Raw genomic sequence first — 17620 nt, forward strand, 5'->3', positions numbered from 1 at the left:
AACCGACCACTGTTTGAGAGTGAACCATGCTGTACCTGCCCTGGGAGTGTTTGATGGGACAGTGTAGAGGGAGCTTTACTCTGTATCTAACCCGTGCTGTACCTGCCCTGGGAGTGTTTGATGGGACAGTGCAGAGGGAGCTTTACTCTGTATCTAACCCATGCTGTACCTGCCCTGGGAGTGTTTGATGGGACAGTGTAGAGGGAGCTTTACTCTGTATCTAACCCGTGCTGTACCTGCGCTGGGAGTGTTTGATGGGACAGTGTAGAGGGAGCTTTACTCTGTATCTAACCTGTGCTGTACCTGCCCTGGGAGTGTTTGATGGGACAGTGTAGAGGGAGCTTTACTCTGTATCTAACCTGTTTTGTACCTGCCCTGGGAGTGTTTGATGGGACAGTGTAGAGGGTGCTTTACTCTGTATCTAACCCGTGCTGTACCTGTCCTGGGAGTGTTTGATGGGACAGTGTAGCGGGAGCTTTAATCTGTATCTAACACGTGCTGTATCTGCCCTGGGAGTGTTTGATGGGACAGTGTAGAGGGAGCTTTACTCTGTATCCAACCCATACTGTACCTGCCCTGGGAGTGTTTGATGGGACAGTGTAGAGGGAGCTTTACTCTGTATCTAACCCGTGCTGTCCCTGCCCTGGGAGTGTTTGATGGGACAGTGTAGAGGGAGCTTTACTCTGTATCTAACCCGTGCTGTACCTGCCCTGGGAGTGTTTGATGGGACAGTGTAGAAGGAGCTTCACTCTGTATCTAACCCATGTTGTACCTGCCCTGGGAGTGTTTGATGGGGCAGTGTAGAGGGAGCTTTACTCTGTATCTAGCTCGTGCTGTACCTGCCCTGGGAGTGTTTGATGGGACAGTGTAGAGGGAGCTTTACTCTGTATCTAACCCGTGCTGTACCTGCCCTGGGAGTGTTTGATGGGACAGTGTAAAGGGAGCTTTACTCTGTATCTAACCCGTGCTGTACCTGCCCTGGGAGTGTTTGATGGGACAGTGTAGAGGGAGCTTTACTCTGTATCTAACCCGTGCTGTACCTGTCCTGGGAGTGTTTGATGGGACAGTGTAGAGGGAGCTTTACTTTGTATCTAACCCGTGCTGGATCTGCCCTGGGAGTGTTTGATGAGACAGTGTAAAATTTGCAGAGGCTGGGGTTGTTTTCTTTGCAGGAGAGGAGGCTGAGTTGAGACTTAGGATCTGGAATGCACTGCCTGAAACGGTGGCGGAGACAGATTTATTTACGGCTTTCAAAAGGGAGTTGAATAAATACATTGTGGAAAAAAAAATTCAGAGCACTGTGGAAAGGGCGGGGGAGTGGGACTAGCTGAAGTGCTCTTGCAGGGAGCCGGCACGGGCTGATTGGCGCCCTTCTGTGCTGTAACCATTCCATGATTCTATTCTATGATTCTATAATTGTGGTGTGTAAAATTATGAGGGGCCTCGATCGAGTGGACAGGAAGGACCTATTTGCCTTAGCAGAGAGGTCAGTAACCAGGGGGGCATAGATTTAAAGTAATTGGTAGGAGGGGAGTTGCGGAGAGATTTTTTCACCCAGAGGGTGGTGGGGGTCTGGAACTCACTGCCTGAAAGGGTGGTAGAGGCAGAAAGCCTCACCGCATTTACAAAGTACTTGGATATGCACTTGAAGTGCCGTAACCTGCTGTTGTGATCTGGAATGCGCTGCACAATGTGCGGTGGAAGCAGATTCAGTAGTAACTTTCGGAAAGGGAATTGGAGAAATACTTGAAGAGGAGAAAATTGTAGGGATATGGGGAAAGAGCGGGGAGTGGGATTAACTGGATTGCTCTTCGAAGGAGCCGGCACAGACTCAATGGGATGAATGGCCTCCTTCTGTGCTGTATGATTCTAAGAATACATTGATAACTATTATGAACAATAATTACTCTTATACTTGAGAAACTTAACGATAAAACGAATTACCAGGGAATTGACTGCGTCGCAGGTTTTGAGCTCGAGGGGTTCGGCTGCTCAAGCCTTGTCGAATTCTGGAGTATCTCTTCGAACCCGCCCCCACCCCCCGCCACTTTTTATACCTTTCACTCTTGCCACGTGAGAATCCGCACGTTTCAAAGTATTACTGTGGTGTATGTAACCTGTTCCACCTTAAGAGAACTTAAGCCTGTTCCACCTTAAGAGATGTACTACTTTCTCTGGCTGCTGTATACGTAATACCGGTGGTGACCACCGGTATATAAGTACTGTGTAGTGATATTGTATTTAGTATAGTCCTGACCTCCAACTAGTAAAGACCTGTTGAACTTTATTCTTGTAGTCTGTGTCAGTAATTAATCTTAATACAACTGGAACACACAGACTTAACAATTACCTCATCCAATTAGCTGGACTTCAGCTTTAACATGAATCACTCCCCAAGCCTTCACCTTGTCTGAACTGTCAATCCAGTCATTCAACTGGAGACAGGTACAGGGACCCAGGACTGTCAGATGAGTTATCACTTGCCTTGCACAGATGTGTCCTTGGAGGAATTAATCCCCAGGAGGACAGCAGAGGTCTCCATCAGCCTCGGACATAGAAAGCTTATCAGCCAAGATTGTCCCTGCTTGTTCTGAGTTTGTGCAGTGACTTGTAATTAGCTAAAGTTCTCTGACTGGAATTCCTTGAAAAAAGAAAGACTTGCATTTCTATAGCGCCTTTCACAACCACCGGACATCCCAAAGCAGTTTACAGTGAAGGAGTCAACATAGAGTTCAACAATTTCAGATCATAACCTCGGCCCCTGTCATATTTATATATTTTTTATCCACACTTTTTGTTTGTGCCTTCTGTTCTTCTCTCCCACAGGGCAGCTGTCTTTCATTCTGCCAGCGCAATTCACACTTCATCTAGAGCCATCCTTTGTTTCTTAACCTGTCCCATTACCATCTCCTCCCGCCTTGAATATCTCTTAATGTCTCTTTACTTCTCCTGCCTTCCAGCCTATCACAGACCTTCCCTTTTGTTCTTTCATCCCCTCCCCCATTTCCCAGCCCCTAAACTTGCTTTAAAATCTGTTCCATTTCCTGCTTTTTTTCCAGTTCTGATGAAAGGTCATCGACCTGAAACGTTAACTCTGTTTCTCACTCCACAGATGCTGCCTGACCTGCTGAGTATCTCCAGCATTTTCTGTTTTTATTACAGTGAAGTACTTTTTGAAGTGTAGTCACTGTTGTAATGTAGGAAATGCAGCAACACATTTGCAGACAGCAAGCTCCCACAAACAGCAAGGTGATAATGACCAGATCGTCTGTTTTTTTTTAAAGTGATGTTGATTGAGTGATAAATATTGGCCAGGACACAGGGGATAACTTCCCTGCTCTTCTTTGAAATAGGATCTTTTAGAACATAAGAACATAAGAAATAGGAGCAGGAATAGGCCGTTTGGCCCCTCGAGCCTGCTCCGCCATTCAATAAGATCATGGCTGATCTTCTGCTTCAACTCCATTCACTGGCCCTATCGCCATATCCCTTGATTCCCTTAATATCCAAAAATCTATCGATCTCTGCCTTGAATATACTCAATGACTGAGCCTCCACAGCCCTCTGGGGTAGAGAATTCCAAAGATTCACCACCCTCTGAGTGAAGAAATTTCTTCTCATCTCTGTCCTGAATGGCCGACCCCTTATTCTGAGACTGTGACCCCTGGTTCTAGACTCCCCAGCCAGGGGAAACATCCTCCCTGCATCTACCCTGTCAAGCACTGTAAGAATTTTGTATGTTTCAATGAGATCACCTCTCATTCTTCTAAACTCTAGAGAATATAGGCCTAGTCTACTCAATCTCTCCTCATAGGACAATCCCCCCATCCCAGGAATCAGTCTGGTGAACCTTCATTGCACTCCCTCTATGGCAAGTATATCCTTCCTTAGGTAAGGAGACCAAAACTGTACACAATACTCCAGGTGTGGTCTCACCAGGACCCTATATAATTGCAGTAAGATGTCTTTACTCTTATACTCAAATTCTCTTGTAATAAAGTCCAACATACCATTTGCTTTCCTAATTGCTTGCTGTACCTGCATGTTAACTTTCAGTGATTCGTGTACAAGGACACCCAGGTCCCTCTGAACACCAACATTTCCCAATCTCTCACCATTTAAAAAATACTCTACTCTCTTTTTCCTACCAAAGTGGATAACTTCACATTTCTCCACATTATATTCCATTTGCCATGTTCTTGCCCACTCGCTTAGCCTGTCTATATCCCCTTGAAGCCTCCTTGCATCCTCCTCACAACTTACATTCCCACTCAGCTTTGTATCATCAGCAAAATTGTATATATTACATTTGGTCCCCTCATCCAAATCATTGATGTAGATTGTGAATAGCTGAGGCCCAAGCACTGATCCTTGCGGTACCCCACTAGTTACAGCCTGCCAACCCGAAAATTTAAAAACATTTTTTTTATTCGTTTATGGGATCTGGGTGTCGCTGGCAATGCCAGCATTTATTGCCCATCCCTAGTTGCCCTTGAGAAGGTGGTGGTGAGCCGCCTTCTTGAACCGCTGTAGTCCATGTGGTGTTGGTACTCCCACAGTGCTGTTAGGTAGGGAGTTCCAGGATTTTGACCCAGCGACGATGAAGGATCAGCGATATACTTCTAAGTCAGGATGGTGTGTGACTTGGAGGGGAACTTGGAGGTGGTGATGTTCCCATGCGCCTGCTGCCCTTGTCCTTCTAGCTGGAAGAGGTCGTGGGTTTGGGAGGTGCTGCCGAAGAAGCCTTGGCGAGTTGCTGCAGTGCATCTTGTAGATGGTACACACTGCAGCCACGGTACGCCGGTGGTGGAGGGAGTGAATGTTTAAGGTGGTGGATGGGGTGCCAATCAAGTGGGCTGCTTTGTCCTGGATGGTGTCGAGCTGCTTGAGTGTTGTTTGAGCTGCACTCATCCAGGCAAGTGGAGAGTATTCCATCACACTCCTTACTTGTGCCTTGTAGATGGTGGAAAGGCTTTGGGGAGTCAGCAGGTGAGACACTTGCCGCAAAATACCCAGCCTCTGATCGGCTCTTGTTGCCACAGTATTTATGTGGCTGGTCCAGTTAAGTTTCTGGTTCATGGTGACCCCCAGGATGTTGATAGTGGGGGATTTGGCGATGGTAATGCCATTGAATGTCAAGGGGAGGTGGTTGTCCTCTCGTTTGTTGGAGATAGTCATTGCCTGGCACTTCTATGGCACGAACATTACCTGCCACTTATCAGCCCAAGCCTGAACATCGTCAGCTTCATTATCTCTGGAGTTGTGAATGGCACTGAACACTGTGCAGGCATCAGCAAACATCCCTTTTTAGAAACATAGAAACATAGAAGATAGGAGCAGGAGTAGGCCATTCGGCCCCTCGAGCCTGCTCCGCTATTCAATGCGATCATGGCTGATCATCCAAATTCAGTACCCTGTCCCTGCTTTCTCCCCAAAGCCCTTGATCCCTTTAGCCTTAAGAAATATATCCAACTCCTTCTTGAATCTATTTAATGAATTGGCCTCTACTGCCTTCTGTGGTAGAGAATTCCACAGGTTCACCACTCTCTGGGTGAAGAAATTCCTCCTCATTTCTGTCCTAAATGGCTTACCCCTTATCCTTAGACTGTGACCCCTGGTTCTGGACTCCCCGACCATTGGGAACATCCTTCCTGCATCTAGTCTGTTCAGTCCTGTCAGAATTTTATAAGTTTCAATGAGATCCCCTCTCATGCTTCTAAACTCCAGCGAGTATAAGCCCAATCGACCCAATCTCTCCTCATACGTCATTCCTGTCATCCCAGGTATCAGCCTGGTGAATTTTCGCTGCACTCCTTCCATGGCAAGAACATCCTTCCTCAGATAAGGCGACCAAAACTGCACACAATATTCAAGATGTAGTCTCACCAAGGCCTTGATCTTATGTTGGAGGGAAGGTCATTGATGAAGCAGCTGAAGATGGTTCATCAATGACCTTCCTTTCCTTTTTACATACCTACATAAAATGACCTGTTTATTCCTACTCTCTGTTTTCTGTCCGTTAACCAATCTTCAATCCATGCTAGTATATTGCCCCCAATCCCATGAGCCTTAATTTTGTTTAATAACCTCTTGTGTGGCACTTTATCTGAAAATCCAAATACACCACATCCACTGGTTCCCCCATATCTATTCTGCTAGTTACAACCTCAAAAAACATGAACAGAATCGTCAAACACGATTTCCCTTTCATAAATCCGTGTTGACTCTGCCCAAACCTATTATTATTTTCTAAGTGCCCTGTTACCACGTCCTTAATAATAGATTCTAACATTTTCCCTACTACTGATGTCAGGCTAACTGGTCTGTAGTTCCACGGTTTCTCTCTCCCTCCTTTCTTAAATAGTGGGGTTACATTTGCCACCAATCTGCAGGAACCGTTCTAGAATCTGTGGAATTTTGGAAGATGACAACCAATGCATCCACTATCTCTATAGCCACCTCTTTCAAAACCCTAGGATGTAGGCCATCAGGTCCAGGGGATTTATCAGCTTTCAGTCCCATTAATTTCTCCAGTATTGTTTTTTTTATTAATACTAATTTCTTTCAGTTCCTCATTCTCACTAGACCCTTGGTTCTCCGTTATTTACAGCAGGTTTTTTTGCGTCTTTTTCCGTGAAGACAGACACAAAGTATTTGTTTAATTTCTCTGCTATTTCCTTATTCCCCATTATAATTTCTCCTGTCTCAGCCTGTAAGGGACCCACATTTACTTTCGCTAATCTTTTCCTTTTTACATACCTATAGAAGCTTTTACAGTCTGTTTTTATGTCTCAGCTAGTTTACTCTCATATTCTATTTTCCCTTTCTTTATCAATTTCTTGATTCTCCTTTGCTGAATTCTAAAATCCTCCTAATTCTCAGGCTTACTACTCTTTTTGACAACATTATAAGCCTCTTCCTTTGATCTAATACTATCTTTAACTTCTCTTGTTAGCCACAGTTGGACCACTTTTCCTGTGGGGTTTTTGTGCCTTAAAGGAATGTATATTTTTTGTAACTTACATATTAATTATTTAAAAGCTAGCCATTGCTTGTCTACCATCATACCTTTTAATGTAGTTTCCCAATCTACCTTAGCCAACTCGGCCCTCATACCTACATAATTTGCTTTGTTTAGATTTAAGACCCAGTGGTGAAGAGCTTTGGGAACCAGCTATAAACAAAGACTTGCATTTCTATAGCGCCTTTCATGACCTCAGGCCATCCCAAACTGCTTTACAGCCAATGAAGGTCTTTTGAAGTGTAGTCACTGTTGTAATGTAGGAAAATCAGGAGCAAATTTGCACACAGCAAGATCCCACAAACAGCAATGTGATAATGACCAGATAATTTTTTTTACTAATATTGGTTGAATTAAATGGTTCATGCTAGGGGAGAGTGTACATGGGCTGTGGGAGGAGATTAAATGGGTGGGTAGAGTCTGTGATAGGGGAGAGTGTACATGGGCTGTGGGAGGAGATTAAATGGGTGGGTAGAGTCTGTGATAGGGGAGAGTGTACATGGGCTGTGGGGGGAGATTAAATGGGTGGGTAGAGTCTGTGATAGGGGAGAGTGTACATGGGCTGTGGGAGGAGATTAAATGGGTGGGTAGAGTCTGTGATAGGGGAGAGGGTTCAAGCAATGAATTGTCCTCTGCTAAACCTCATGTTCTTACTGTAAACTATTCCCAAGCTCAAATATTGACGGCCCTTCCTTGTTTTTCAGCCAGACAGTCGAAGGTCTGTCCCCACTTCATCAGGCGGCTGAAGTAGGTTTACTAAATTGTGTCATCACTCTAGTTGAAGCAGGAGCTAAAGTGAAAGTCAAAGATGCTAGAGGACAACGACCGATTGACCTGGCCAAAATCTGGGGTCACCGTCTGTGTGCAAGGTTAGTGCAGTGCCACTGGCTTATCCCTCCGCAGAGCAAAGTGTCTCACTGACTTCTCGGGTTTATATATAGGATATTGTCATATGCCTAATGCCCTTATGTGGGCGTATTACAGGATGTGGTCGTGTTTCCCTATTGAGGAAAGGATAAATAGGGCGGTCACAAGGACTTTAAACTAGTAACTGTGGGGTGGGAGGGGGGGCTCGGGGAAATTGCAGTACAAATAATAATTCAAAAACAAACGAAAGGGAAGAGAGTAGAGTAACTGTCTGAAATTGTGCTTTAGGCACTACAGGTAAAGGGAAAACTTAAAGATGTAAAGCGATTAAACCAGAAGAGAGAAATAAGAAACATGTCAGTAAAACATCAGAGCTGAAAGACAGGCCAGGGTGTGTGGCCCAAATAAGTGTTCTTTATACAAACGCACGGAGTATAAGGAATACATTGAAGGAACTGCAGACACAAATTCAAATTGGGGGATATGACATGGCAGCCATTACTGAGACATGGCTGCAAGACAGTCAGGACTGGGAACTAATTATACCGGGTTATAAGGTCTACAGGACAGATAGGGGAAACGGCAGAGGGGGAGGAGTAGCTTTAGTGATCAAGGGTGAAATCACTTCAATGATAAGAGAGGATTTAAAGAGAGGTAAGTAGCCAGTGGAGACTTTATGGGTTGAATTAAGAAATAGGAAAGGATCTAAGGCTGTATTGGGAGTTGTGTATAGGCCCCCTGGTAGCAGCTGTGAAGTGCTAGATTGTATAAATGCAGAGATTAGACAAGCATGTAGTAAAGGCAGTGTGGTTTTAATGGGGGATTTTAACTTTCATATAGATTGGGAAAAGCAGACTGACACCTGTCAGAAGGGTAGTGAATTTCTTGAGTGTGTCTGGGATAGTTATCTACAACAATATGTCCTGGAGACAACAAGGGGGCAAGTCATATTAGACTTAGTAATGAGTAATGAGCCAGATTTAGTTAACAGCCTAACTGTGCATGAACATTTATCCAATAGCGATCATAACATGATTGAGTTCAACATAGTGTTTGAAAGGGAGAAACGCGAAACAGCTACTAAGATTCTAGATTTAGGTAAGGCCAACTTCAACAGGATGAGACAGAAACTGTCCACAGCAAACTGGGCAAATCTGTTAATGGGTAAAAGATTAGTGGGAGATGTTCAAAAAATAATTCAATGTGATACAGAACCACTTTATACCTCTGAGGGGCAAGAGCTCGACTTGCCAAAAAAAAACAACCATGGACAACTACAGCGTAAGGGACAGCATAAAACTAAAGGAAAGGGCATACAAAAATGCAAAAAATAGCACAGACCCTGGCGAATGGGAAAGGTACACAGAACAGCAAAGGGTCACAAAACAGATAGTAAGAGCTACAAAAAGGGAGTATGAAAAGAAACTTGCAAGGGATATCAAAATCAATATGAATTTTTTTTTACAGTTACAGGAAACTCTTTTTTATCCGGCACCGACGGGACCGGCGTGGTGCCGGTTTATCAAAAAGTCCAGATTACAGAGAGGTATAGTTAAAAGGTACGAGATCTCCGTACACAGCCACAAATCCAGGCATCCCTGTTGCTTAGCAACAGGTGCAGGAACCCTGCCACAGACCAAGCATCCCTGTTGCTTAGCAACAGGTGCAGGAACCCCGGTTACACAGCCACAGATCCAGGAACGGCCACTAATATGAAGTAAAACTTACCTGAACCTACTCCTGAATTTTGCCGGTTAACAGAGATTTCCGGTTATTTAGGTGCTGGTAAATCGAGAGTTTCCTGTACATTAGGAAAAAGAGGGTGGTCAGGAGCAATGTTGGCCCCTTAAAAACTGAAAGTGGTGATATTGTCAATGACAATGGGGAAATGGTGAACATATTGAATAATTACTTTGCGTCAGTATTTACAGTAGAAGAGGATAGCATGCTGGAAATCCCAAAGAAACTAATACTGAATCGGGGACAGGGACTCAATAAAATTAACCTAAGTAAATTAACAGTAATGAAGAAAATAATGGCACTAAAGAGTGACAAATCGCCAGGGCCAGATGGTTTCCATCCCAGGGTTTTAAAGGAAGTAGGTGAGCACATTACAGATGCCCTAACTATAATCTTCCAAAGTCCTCTTGATTCAGGAACCATTCCTTTAGATTGGAAAATTGCGCACATCACTCTGCTATTTAAGAATGGCGAGAGAGGGAAACCAGGGAATTATAGACCAGTTAGCCTAACGTCAGTTGTCGGGAAATTGCTAGAGTCTATAATTAAGGATAGGGTGACTGAACACCTTGAAAATTTTCAGTTGATCAGAGAGAGCCAGCGTGGATTTGTGAAAGGTAGGTCATGCCTGACAAACCTGATTGAATCTTTTGAAGAGGTGACTAAAGTAGTGGACAGGAGAATGTCTATGGATGTTATTTATATGGACATCCAGAAGGCATTTGATAAAGTCCCACATAAGAGACTGTTATATACATGGAATTGAGGGCAAATTATTGACCTGGTTAGGAAATTGGCCGAGCGGCAGGAAACAGAGAGTAGGGATAATGGGCAGGTACTCTAATTGGCAGGAGGTGACTAGTGGTGTCCCGCAGGGATCTGTGTTGGGGCCTCAACTATTCACAATATTTATTAATGACTTAGATGATGGCATAGAAAGTCATTTATCCAAATTTGCCGATGACACAAAGATAGACAGCATTGTAGGCGGTGTAGATGGAAGCATAAAATTACAAAGGGATATTGATAGATTAAGTGAATGGGCAAAACTGTGGCAAATGGATTTTGATGTAAGCAAAAGTGAGGTCATCCACTTTGGACCTAAAAAGGATAGAACAGGGTATTTTCTAAATGGTGAAAAGATAAAAACAGTGGAGGCCCAAAGAGACTTGGGGGTCCAGGTACATAGACCATTCAAATGTCATGAACGGGTACAGAAAATAATCAAAAAGGCTCATGGAATGCTGGCCTTTATATCTAGAGGACCAGAGTACAAGGGGGTAGAAGTTATGCTGCAGCTGTACAAAGCCCTGGTTAGACCACACCTGGAGCACTGGGAGCAGTTCTGGGCACCACACCTTAGGAAGGATATATTGGCCTTGGAGGTTTACCAGAATGATTCAAGGGTCAAGTTACGAGGAGAGATTACACAAATTAAGGTTGTATTCCCTAGAATTTAGAAGATTAAGGGGTGATCAGTTCGAAGTTTTCAGGATATTGGGGGGAACAGATCGGGTAGATAGAGAGAAACTATTTCCGCTGGTTGGGGAGTCTAGGACTAGGGGGCACAGTCTAAAAATTAGAGCCAGACCTTTCGGGAGTGAAGTTAGGAAACACTTCTACACACAAAGGGTGGTAGAAGTTTGGAACTCTCTTCCGCAAATGTCATTCGATGCTAGATCAATTGTTAATTTTAAATCGGAAATTGATAGTTTTTTGTTAACCAAAGGTATTAAGGGATATGGGCTAAAGGCGGGTATATGGAGTTAGGTCGCCTTCATCTCATTGAATGGTGCAACAGGCTCAAGGTGCTGAATGACCTCCTCCTGCTCCTATGTTCCTATGCCCTTGTGGGGGGGTATTACAGGATATGGGCATGTATTCTTATTGCCCTTATGTGGGGGTATTCTAGGATATTGTCAGATAGCCCCATTACCCTTATGTAGAGGTATAATAGGATACTGTTGTATATCTGTATTGCCCTTATGTGGTGTATTATAGGATATTGTCAGATATCCCCATGGTCCTTATCTGGAGGGTGTTATAGGATATTGTCATATACCCTTTACCTTGAATACAAGTTTGAGGGCTAGTAAACACTGAAACATCTGGTTAATGTTTTTTATTAAACCAAGTCAATGAGATAATAAAACACAATGCCGTCCATGCAATGTATATGAGACAGATACCGATTATAACTCATGTGCAAAGGACTCCTCGGGAGGTCGCAAGGAATGTTTATGTTAGCCTCAGTAAGACTAGAACAAAGTCCCCCCAGGGAACTCCAGTGTGTTGTATCTTTTATAGGCTTAACTAAGTAGGACAAATGTGGGTACATTACATCATTACAGTCTGTGTGTATGCTGTTTAGTGGTAAGGTTAACTGCTATCATTTGTTGTGCTGCCTATTTAATGACGTGGGTTGTTTATTAAACATGGGACATATTGAAGGCAATAGGAATCAAGGGGAAAACGCTCCACTGGCTACATCATACCTAGCACAAAGGAAGGTGGTTGTGGTTGTTGGAGGTCAATCATCACAGCCCCAGGACATCGCTGCAGGAGTTCCTCAGGGCAGTGTCCTCGGCCCAACCATCTTCAGCTGCTTCATCAATGATCTTCCTTCCATCATAAGGTCAGAAGTGGGGATGTTTGCTGATGATTGCACAGTGTTCAGTTCCATTCGCAACTCCTCAGATAATGAAGCAGTCACTGCCCACATGCAACAAGACCTGGACAACATTCAGGCTTGGGCTGATAAGTGGCAAGTAACATTCACACGACGTAAGTGCCAGGCAATGACTATCTCCAACAAGAGAGTCTAACCACCATCCCTTGACAGTCAACAGCATTACCGTCATTGAATCCCTCACCATCAACATCCTGGGGGTCACCATTGACCAGAAACTTAACAGGACCAGCCACATAAATACTGTGGCTACAAGAGCAGGTCAGAGGCTAGGTATTTTGCGGTGAGCGTCTCACCTCCTGACTCCCCAAAGCCTTTCCACCATCTACAAGGCACAAGTAAGGAGTGTGATGGAATACTCTCCACTTCCCTGGATGAGTGCAGCTCCAACAACACTCAAGAAGCTCGACACCATCCAGGACAAAGCAGCCCACTTGACTGGCACCCCATCCACCACCTTAAACATTCACTCCCTCCACCACCGGCATACCGTGGCTGCAGTGTGTACCATCTACAAGATGCACTGCAGCAACTCGTCAAGGCTTCTTTGACAGCACCTCCAAAACCCGTGACCTCTTCCACTTAGAAGAACAAGGGCAGCAGGCGCATGGGAACACCACTACCTTCAAGATCCTTTCCAAGTCACACACCATCCTGACTTGGAAGTATATCACTGTTCCTTCAGCGTCGCTGGGTCAAAATCCTGGAACTCCCTCCCTAACAGCACTGTGGGAGTACCTTCACCACACAGACTGCAGCGTTTCAACAAGGCGGCTCACCACCACCTTCTCAAGGGGCATCTAGGGATGGGCAATAAATGCTGGCCTTGCCAGTGATGCCCACATCCCAGGAACGAATAAAAAAAAACATTCCCACACACGAGTGCTCATTACTGATCTCTGTAGCCTCTAACATCTTCGGGGGAAATTTGTGTGATTAGAGCCTCCCGTTAACGCCCTAAGAGGGCGCTAACGGGGCGCAAAGCAACTAGTGCCCGGCGCCACCTTCAGGGACCTATGCACATTAACTTCCAGGTCCCTGTGTCCCTGCACATTCTTTAAAACTGTGCCATTAAGTGTATATTGCCTCTCCCTGTTCCTTCTGCCAAAATGCATCACCTCACACTTCTCTGTATTAAATTCCATCTGCCACTTGTCTGCCCATTCTGCTAGCCTTTCTGTGTCCTGTTGCAGTCGATTGGTATCATCCTCACTGTTAGCCACACCCCCACGATTGGTGTCATTCTACTCTCTATTCCAATATCCAGGTCATTTATATATATATATGTATATCAAAAAAAGCAGTGGCCCCAGCACTGACCCTTGGGGAACACCATTGTCTACCATCCTCCAGTCTGGAAAAACAACCATTTACCACAACTCGCTGTTTTCTGTCCTTAAGCCAATTCCTTATCCAAGCTTCCACTGACCCATCTATTCCATGAGCCTCAATTTTGTTAACCAGCCTTCTATGTGGTACTTTGTCAAACGCCTTCTGAAATTCCGTGTAGACAACATCCAGTGCATTCCCTTCATCAATCCTCCCTGTTACTTCATCAAAAAATGCATCCTTTCTCAAATAAAGAGACCAAAACTGTGCCCAGTACTCCAGGTGTGGTCTCACCAAGGCCCTATACAATTGTAGCAAGACTTCCTTACTCTTATACTCCAGCCCCCTTGCAATAAAGGCCAACATGCCATTTGACTAACTAATTGTTTGCTGTACCTGCCTGTTAACTCTGTGTTTCCTGTACGAGGACCCAAATCTCCCTGAACACCAACATTTAATAGTTTCTCACCATTGAAAAAATATTCTGTTTTTCTATTCTTCCTACCAAAGTGAATAACCTCACATTTTCTCACATATCACTCCATCTGCACTGGAATTCCCTCCCTAAACCTCTCCGCCTCTTTACCTCTCTTTCCTCCTTTAAGGCGTTCCTTAAAACCGACCTCTTTGACCAAACTTTTGGTCACCTGCCCTAATTTCTCCTTATGTGGTTTGGTGTCCAATTTTGTTCCTGTGAAGCGCCTTGGGACGTTTTACTATGTTAAAGGCGCTATATAAATGGAAGTTGTTGTTGTCCTTCTCGGGAGTGGAGGTGACGGGTTTAGGAGATGCTGCCGAAGAAACTATCAACAACCACAATGTGCATTTATGTAGCACGTTTAACATAGTAAAACATGCCGAGGTGCTTCACAGAAGCGATTATCAAACAACCTTTGGCCGAAAGTGCCTTTAAACTAGCAATCATTGTAGTGGCCCGTCTTTGAACCTTTTCAAGGGCATGTGAGGGGATTAAAAGTGGACTCTTGATGAGGCCCAAGCCAGGGTCTTGTACCTGTCAACCACGTTATGTGGTTCTTCCTGTCTTTCACTGGATTGTCTTTGCTATACACCCTAGAATCCATTCTTGTGTTCCCAGGTATTTGGCCAATGTCTTGTCGGAGACGGACAGGGCTGAGTTTTTCAAGCAAATGCAGAAGCTGCGGAAACTGAAGCTTGTCTTATTGGCGGATGAGAAACGGCTGTGCGAAATCCGACAGGTAAAGTAACTGCTGGGTAGAGAGGCAGGGATAATGGAGCTCTGCTCGTCAGACTGGGGTTGTCCACCTGGGCTGTGCTTGGGTCATGATTCCCCGGGCTGGCATTGAAAATAACCAAACAAAGCAACAACATGCATTTTGTAAAAGCATCATTAGTGCAGAAAAAAATCCCAAAGGGGAAGGGAAAAAGAAATGGGCAAAAAGGGAAAGCCGTGCGGTGGGGGTGGGAGATTGGGAGGAACAACCAGAACCTTGGCCAAAAAGATGGGTTCATAAGTTTCCACGGATGGAGTGGGGAAGCCCAGTCTGTGCAACCTGTCCTCATAATTTAACCCTTTTAGCCCCGGTATCATTCTGGTGAATCTGCGCTGCTCCCCCTCCGAGGCCAATCGATCCTTCCTGAGGGGCGGGGCCCAGAACGGAACGCAGTGTCCAGGTGGGGTCTGACCAGAGCTCTGTACAGCTGTAATATATCTTCCACCCCTCAGTTGTGGCTCAGTGGGTAGCACACTCGTCTCTGAGACAGAAGGTTGTGGGTTCGAAGTCCCCACTCCAGGGACTTGAGCATATAAAGCTAGGCTGACACTCTAGTGCAGCGCTGAGGGAGTGCTGCACTGTCAGAGGTGCCGTCTTTCGGATGAGATGTTAAACCGAGGCCCCGTCTGCTCTCTCAGGTGGACGTAAAAGATCCCACGGCCACTATTTCGAAGAAGAGCAGGGGAGTTATCCCTAGTGTCCTGGGACAATATTTATCCCGCAACCAACATCACTAAAACATATTATCTGGTCATTATCGCATTGCTGCTTGTGGGAGCTTGCTGAGCGCAAATTGGTTGCCGCCAATTTTTATTTCAGATTTCCAGCAGCCACAGTATTTTGCTTTTGCAAGGAGATATTAGGGCAGGTGACCAAAAGCTTGGTCAAAGAGGTAGGTTTTAAGGCACGTCTTAAAGGAGGAAAGAGAGGCGGAGAGGTTTAGGGAGAGAATTCCAGAGCTTAGGGCCTCAGCAGCTGAAGGCACGGCCGCCAATAGTGGAGCGATTAAAATCGGGGATGCGCAGAAGGCCAGAATTGGAGGAGGGCAGAGATCTCGGAGGGTTGTAGGGCTGGAGGAAGTTACAGAGATAGGGAGGGGCGAGGCCATGGAGTGATTTGAAAACAAGGATGAGAATTTTAAAACCGAGGCATTGCTTAACCGGGAGCCAATGTAGGTCAGCGAGCACAGGGGTGATGGGCGAACGGGACTTGGTGCGGGTTCAGACACGGGCAGCAGAGTTTTGGATGATAAGTTTATGTAGGGTGGAATGTGGGAGGCCAGCCAGGAGTGCGTTGGAATCGTCAAGTCTAGAGGTATCAAAGGCTTGGATGAGGGTTTCAGCAGCGGATGAGCTGAGGCAGGGGCGGAGACGGGCGATGTTACGGAGGTGGAAGTAGGCGGTCTTGGTTATGCTGCGGATATGTGAAAAGCTGATCCCAGGGGGACACCTCCAGTCACATCCTGCCAATTTGAGTACATACCCATTATCCTACACTCAGTCTCCTACCTCCGAACCAATTCATAGAAACATAGAAACATAGAGATAGGAACAGGAGTAGGCCATTCGGCCCTTCGAGCCTGCTCCGCCATTCAATGAGATCATGGCTGATCTTCCTCTGAGATCTTAGCTGATCTTATCAGTTCAGTACCCCGTCCCCGCCTTTTCTCCGTAACCCTTAATCCCCTTAGCCTTCAGAAATATATCCAATTCTCTCTTGAAAATATTTATTGAATTAGCCTTCACAGCCCTCTGTGGCAGGGAATTCCACAGGCTCACCACTCTTTGAGTGAAGAAATTCTTCCTCATCTCTGTTTTAAATGATTTGCCCGCTATTTTTAGACTGTGGCCCCTGGTTCTGTGCTCCCCTGCCATTGGAAACATTCTCTCTGAATTCAGCCTGTCCAGGCCTGCCATAATTTTATATGTTTCGATGAGATCCCCTCTCAATCTTCTAAACTCCAGTGAGTACAAGCCCAAACTATTCAATCTCTCCTCGTAGGTCATTCCCGCCATTCCAGGTATCAGCCTGGTGAATCGCCGCTGCACTCTTTCCATGGCAAGAACATCCTTCCGCAGATGGGGCGACCAAAACTGTACACAATACTCCAGATGCGGTCTCACCAGCACCTTGTACAGCTGTAGTAAGGTATCCCTATTCCTATACTCGAACCCCCTTGATATGAAGGCCAACATACCATTTGCCTTCTTAATCGCCTGTTGCACCTGCATGCTCTCCTTCAGTGACTGGTGCACAAGAACACCCAGGTCCCTCTGCACTTCCCCATCTCCCAATCTATTGCCATTTAGATAATAATCTACCCTCCTGTTTTTACCCCCAAAGTGGATAACCTCGCATTTATCCACATTATAGTGCATCTGCCACGTATCCGCCCATTCTCCCAACCTGTCCAAATCGCACTGTAGCCTCCTGACATCCTCATCAGAGCCCACCCCTCCTCCTAGTTTAGTGTCGTCAGCGAATTTGGAAATATTGCATCCAATTCCCTGATCCAGATCATTTATATATATTGTGAACAGCTGGGGTCCCAGGACAGATCCTTGCGGCACCCCGCTGGTCACTGCCTGCCACTCCGAAAACGAGCCGTTTATTCCAACTCTCTGTTTTCTATCCGCCAGCCAGTTCTCTATCCACGTTAATACTTTGCCCCCAATCCCATGAGCCTTAATTTTGCATGATAATCTTTTGTGTGGAACCTTA

General features: G+C 45.4%; 1 protein-coding gene across 1 annotated transcript in view; it reads left to right on the forward strand.

Moving 5' to 3' along the window:
* The window catches only part of LOC147123799 (ankyrin repeat domain-containing protein 53-like), a 43939-nt gene that overhangs the window by 22092 nt on the left and 4227 nt on the right, over positions 1-17620 (forward strand). Inside the window, exons 4-5 of the mRNA XM_085976171.1 lie at positions 7726-7890; positions 14743-14863. Coding sequence (XP_085832297.1) covers positions 7726-7890; positions 14743-14863 — 286 coding nt within the window. The remainder of the gene's footprint in view (positions 1-7725; positions 7891-14742; positions 14864-17620) is intronic.

The sequence above is a fragment of the Somniosus microcephalus genome, chromosome 2 (assembly GCF_052327205.1).
Source record: "Somniosus microcephalus isolate GS21.2 chromosome 2, FLI_Smic_1.0, whole genome shotgun sequence".
Lineage (NCBI taxonomy): Eukaryota > Metazoa > Chordata > Chondrichthyes > Squaliformes > Somniosidae > Somniosus > Somniosus microcephalus.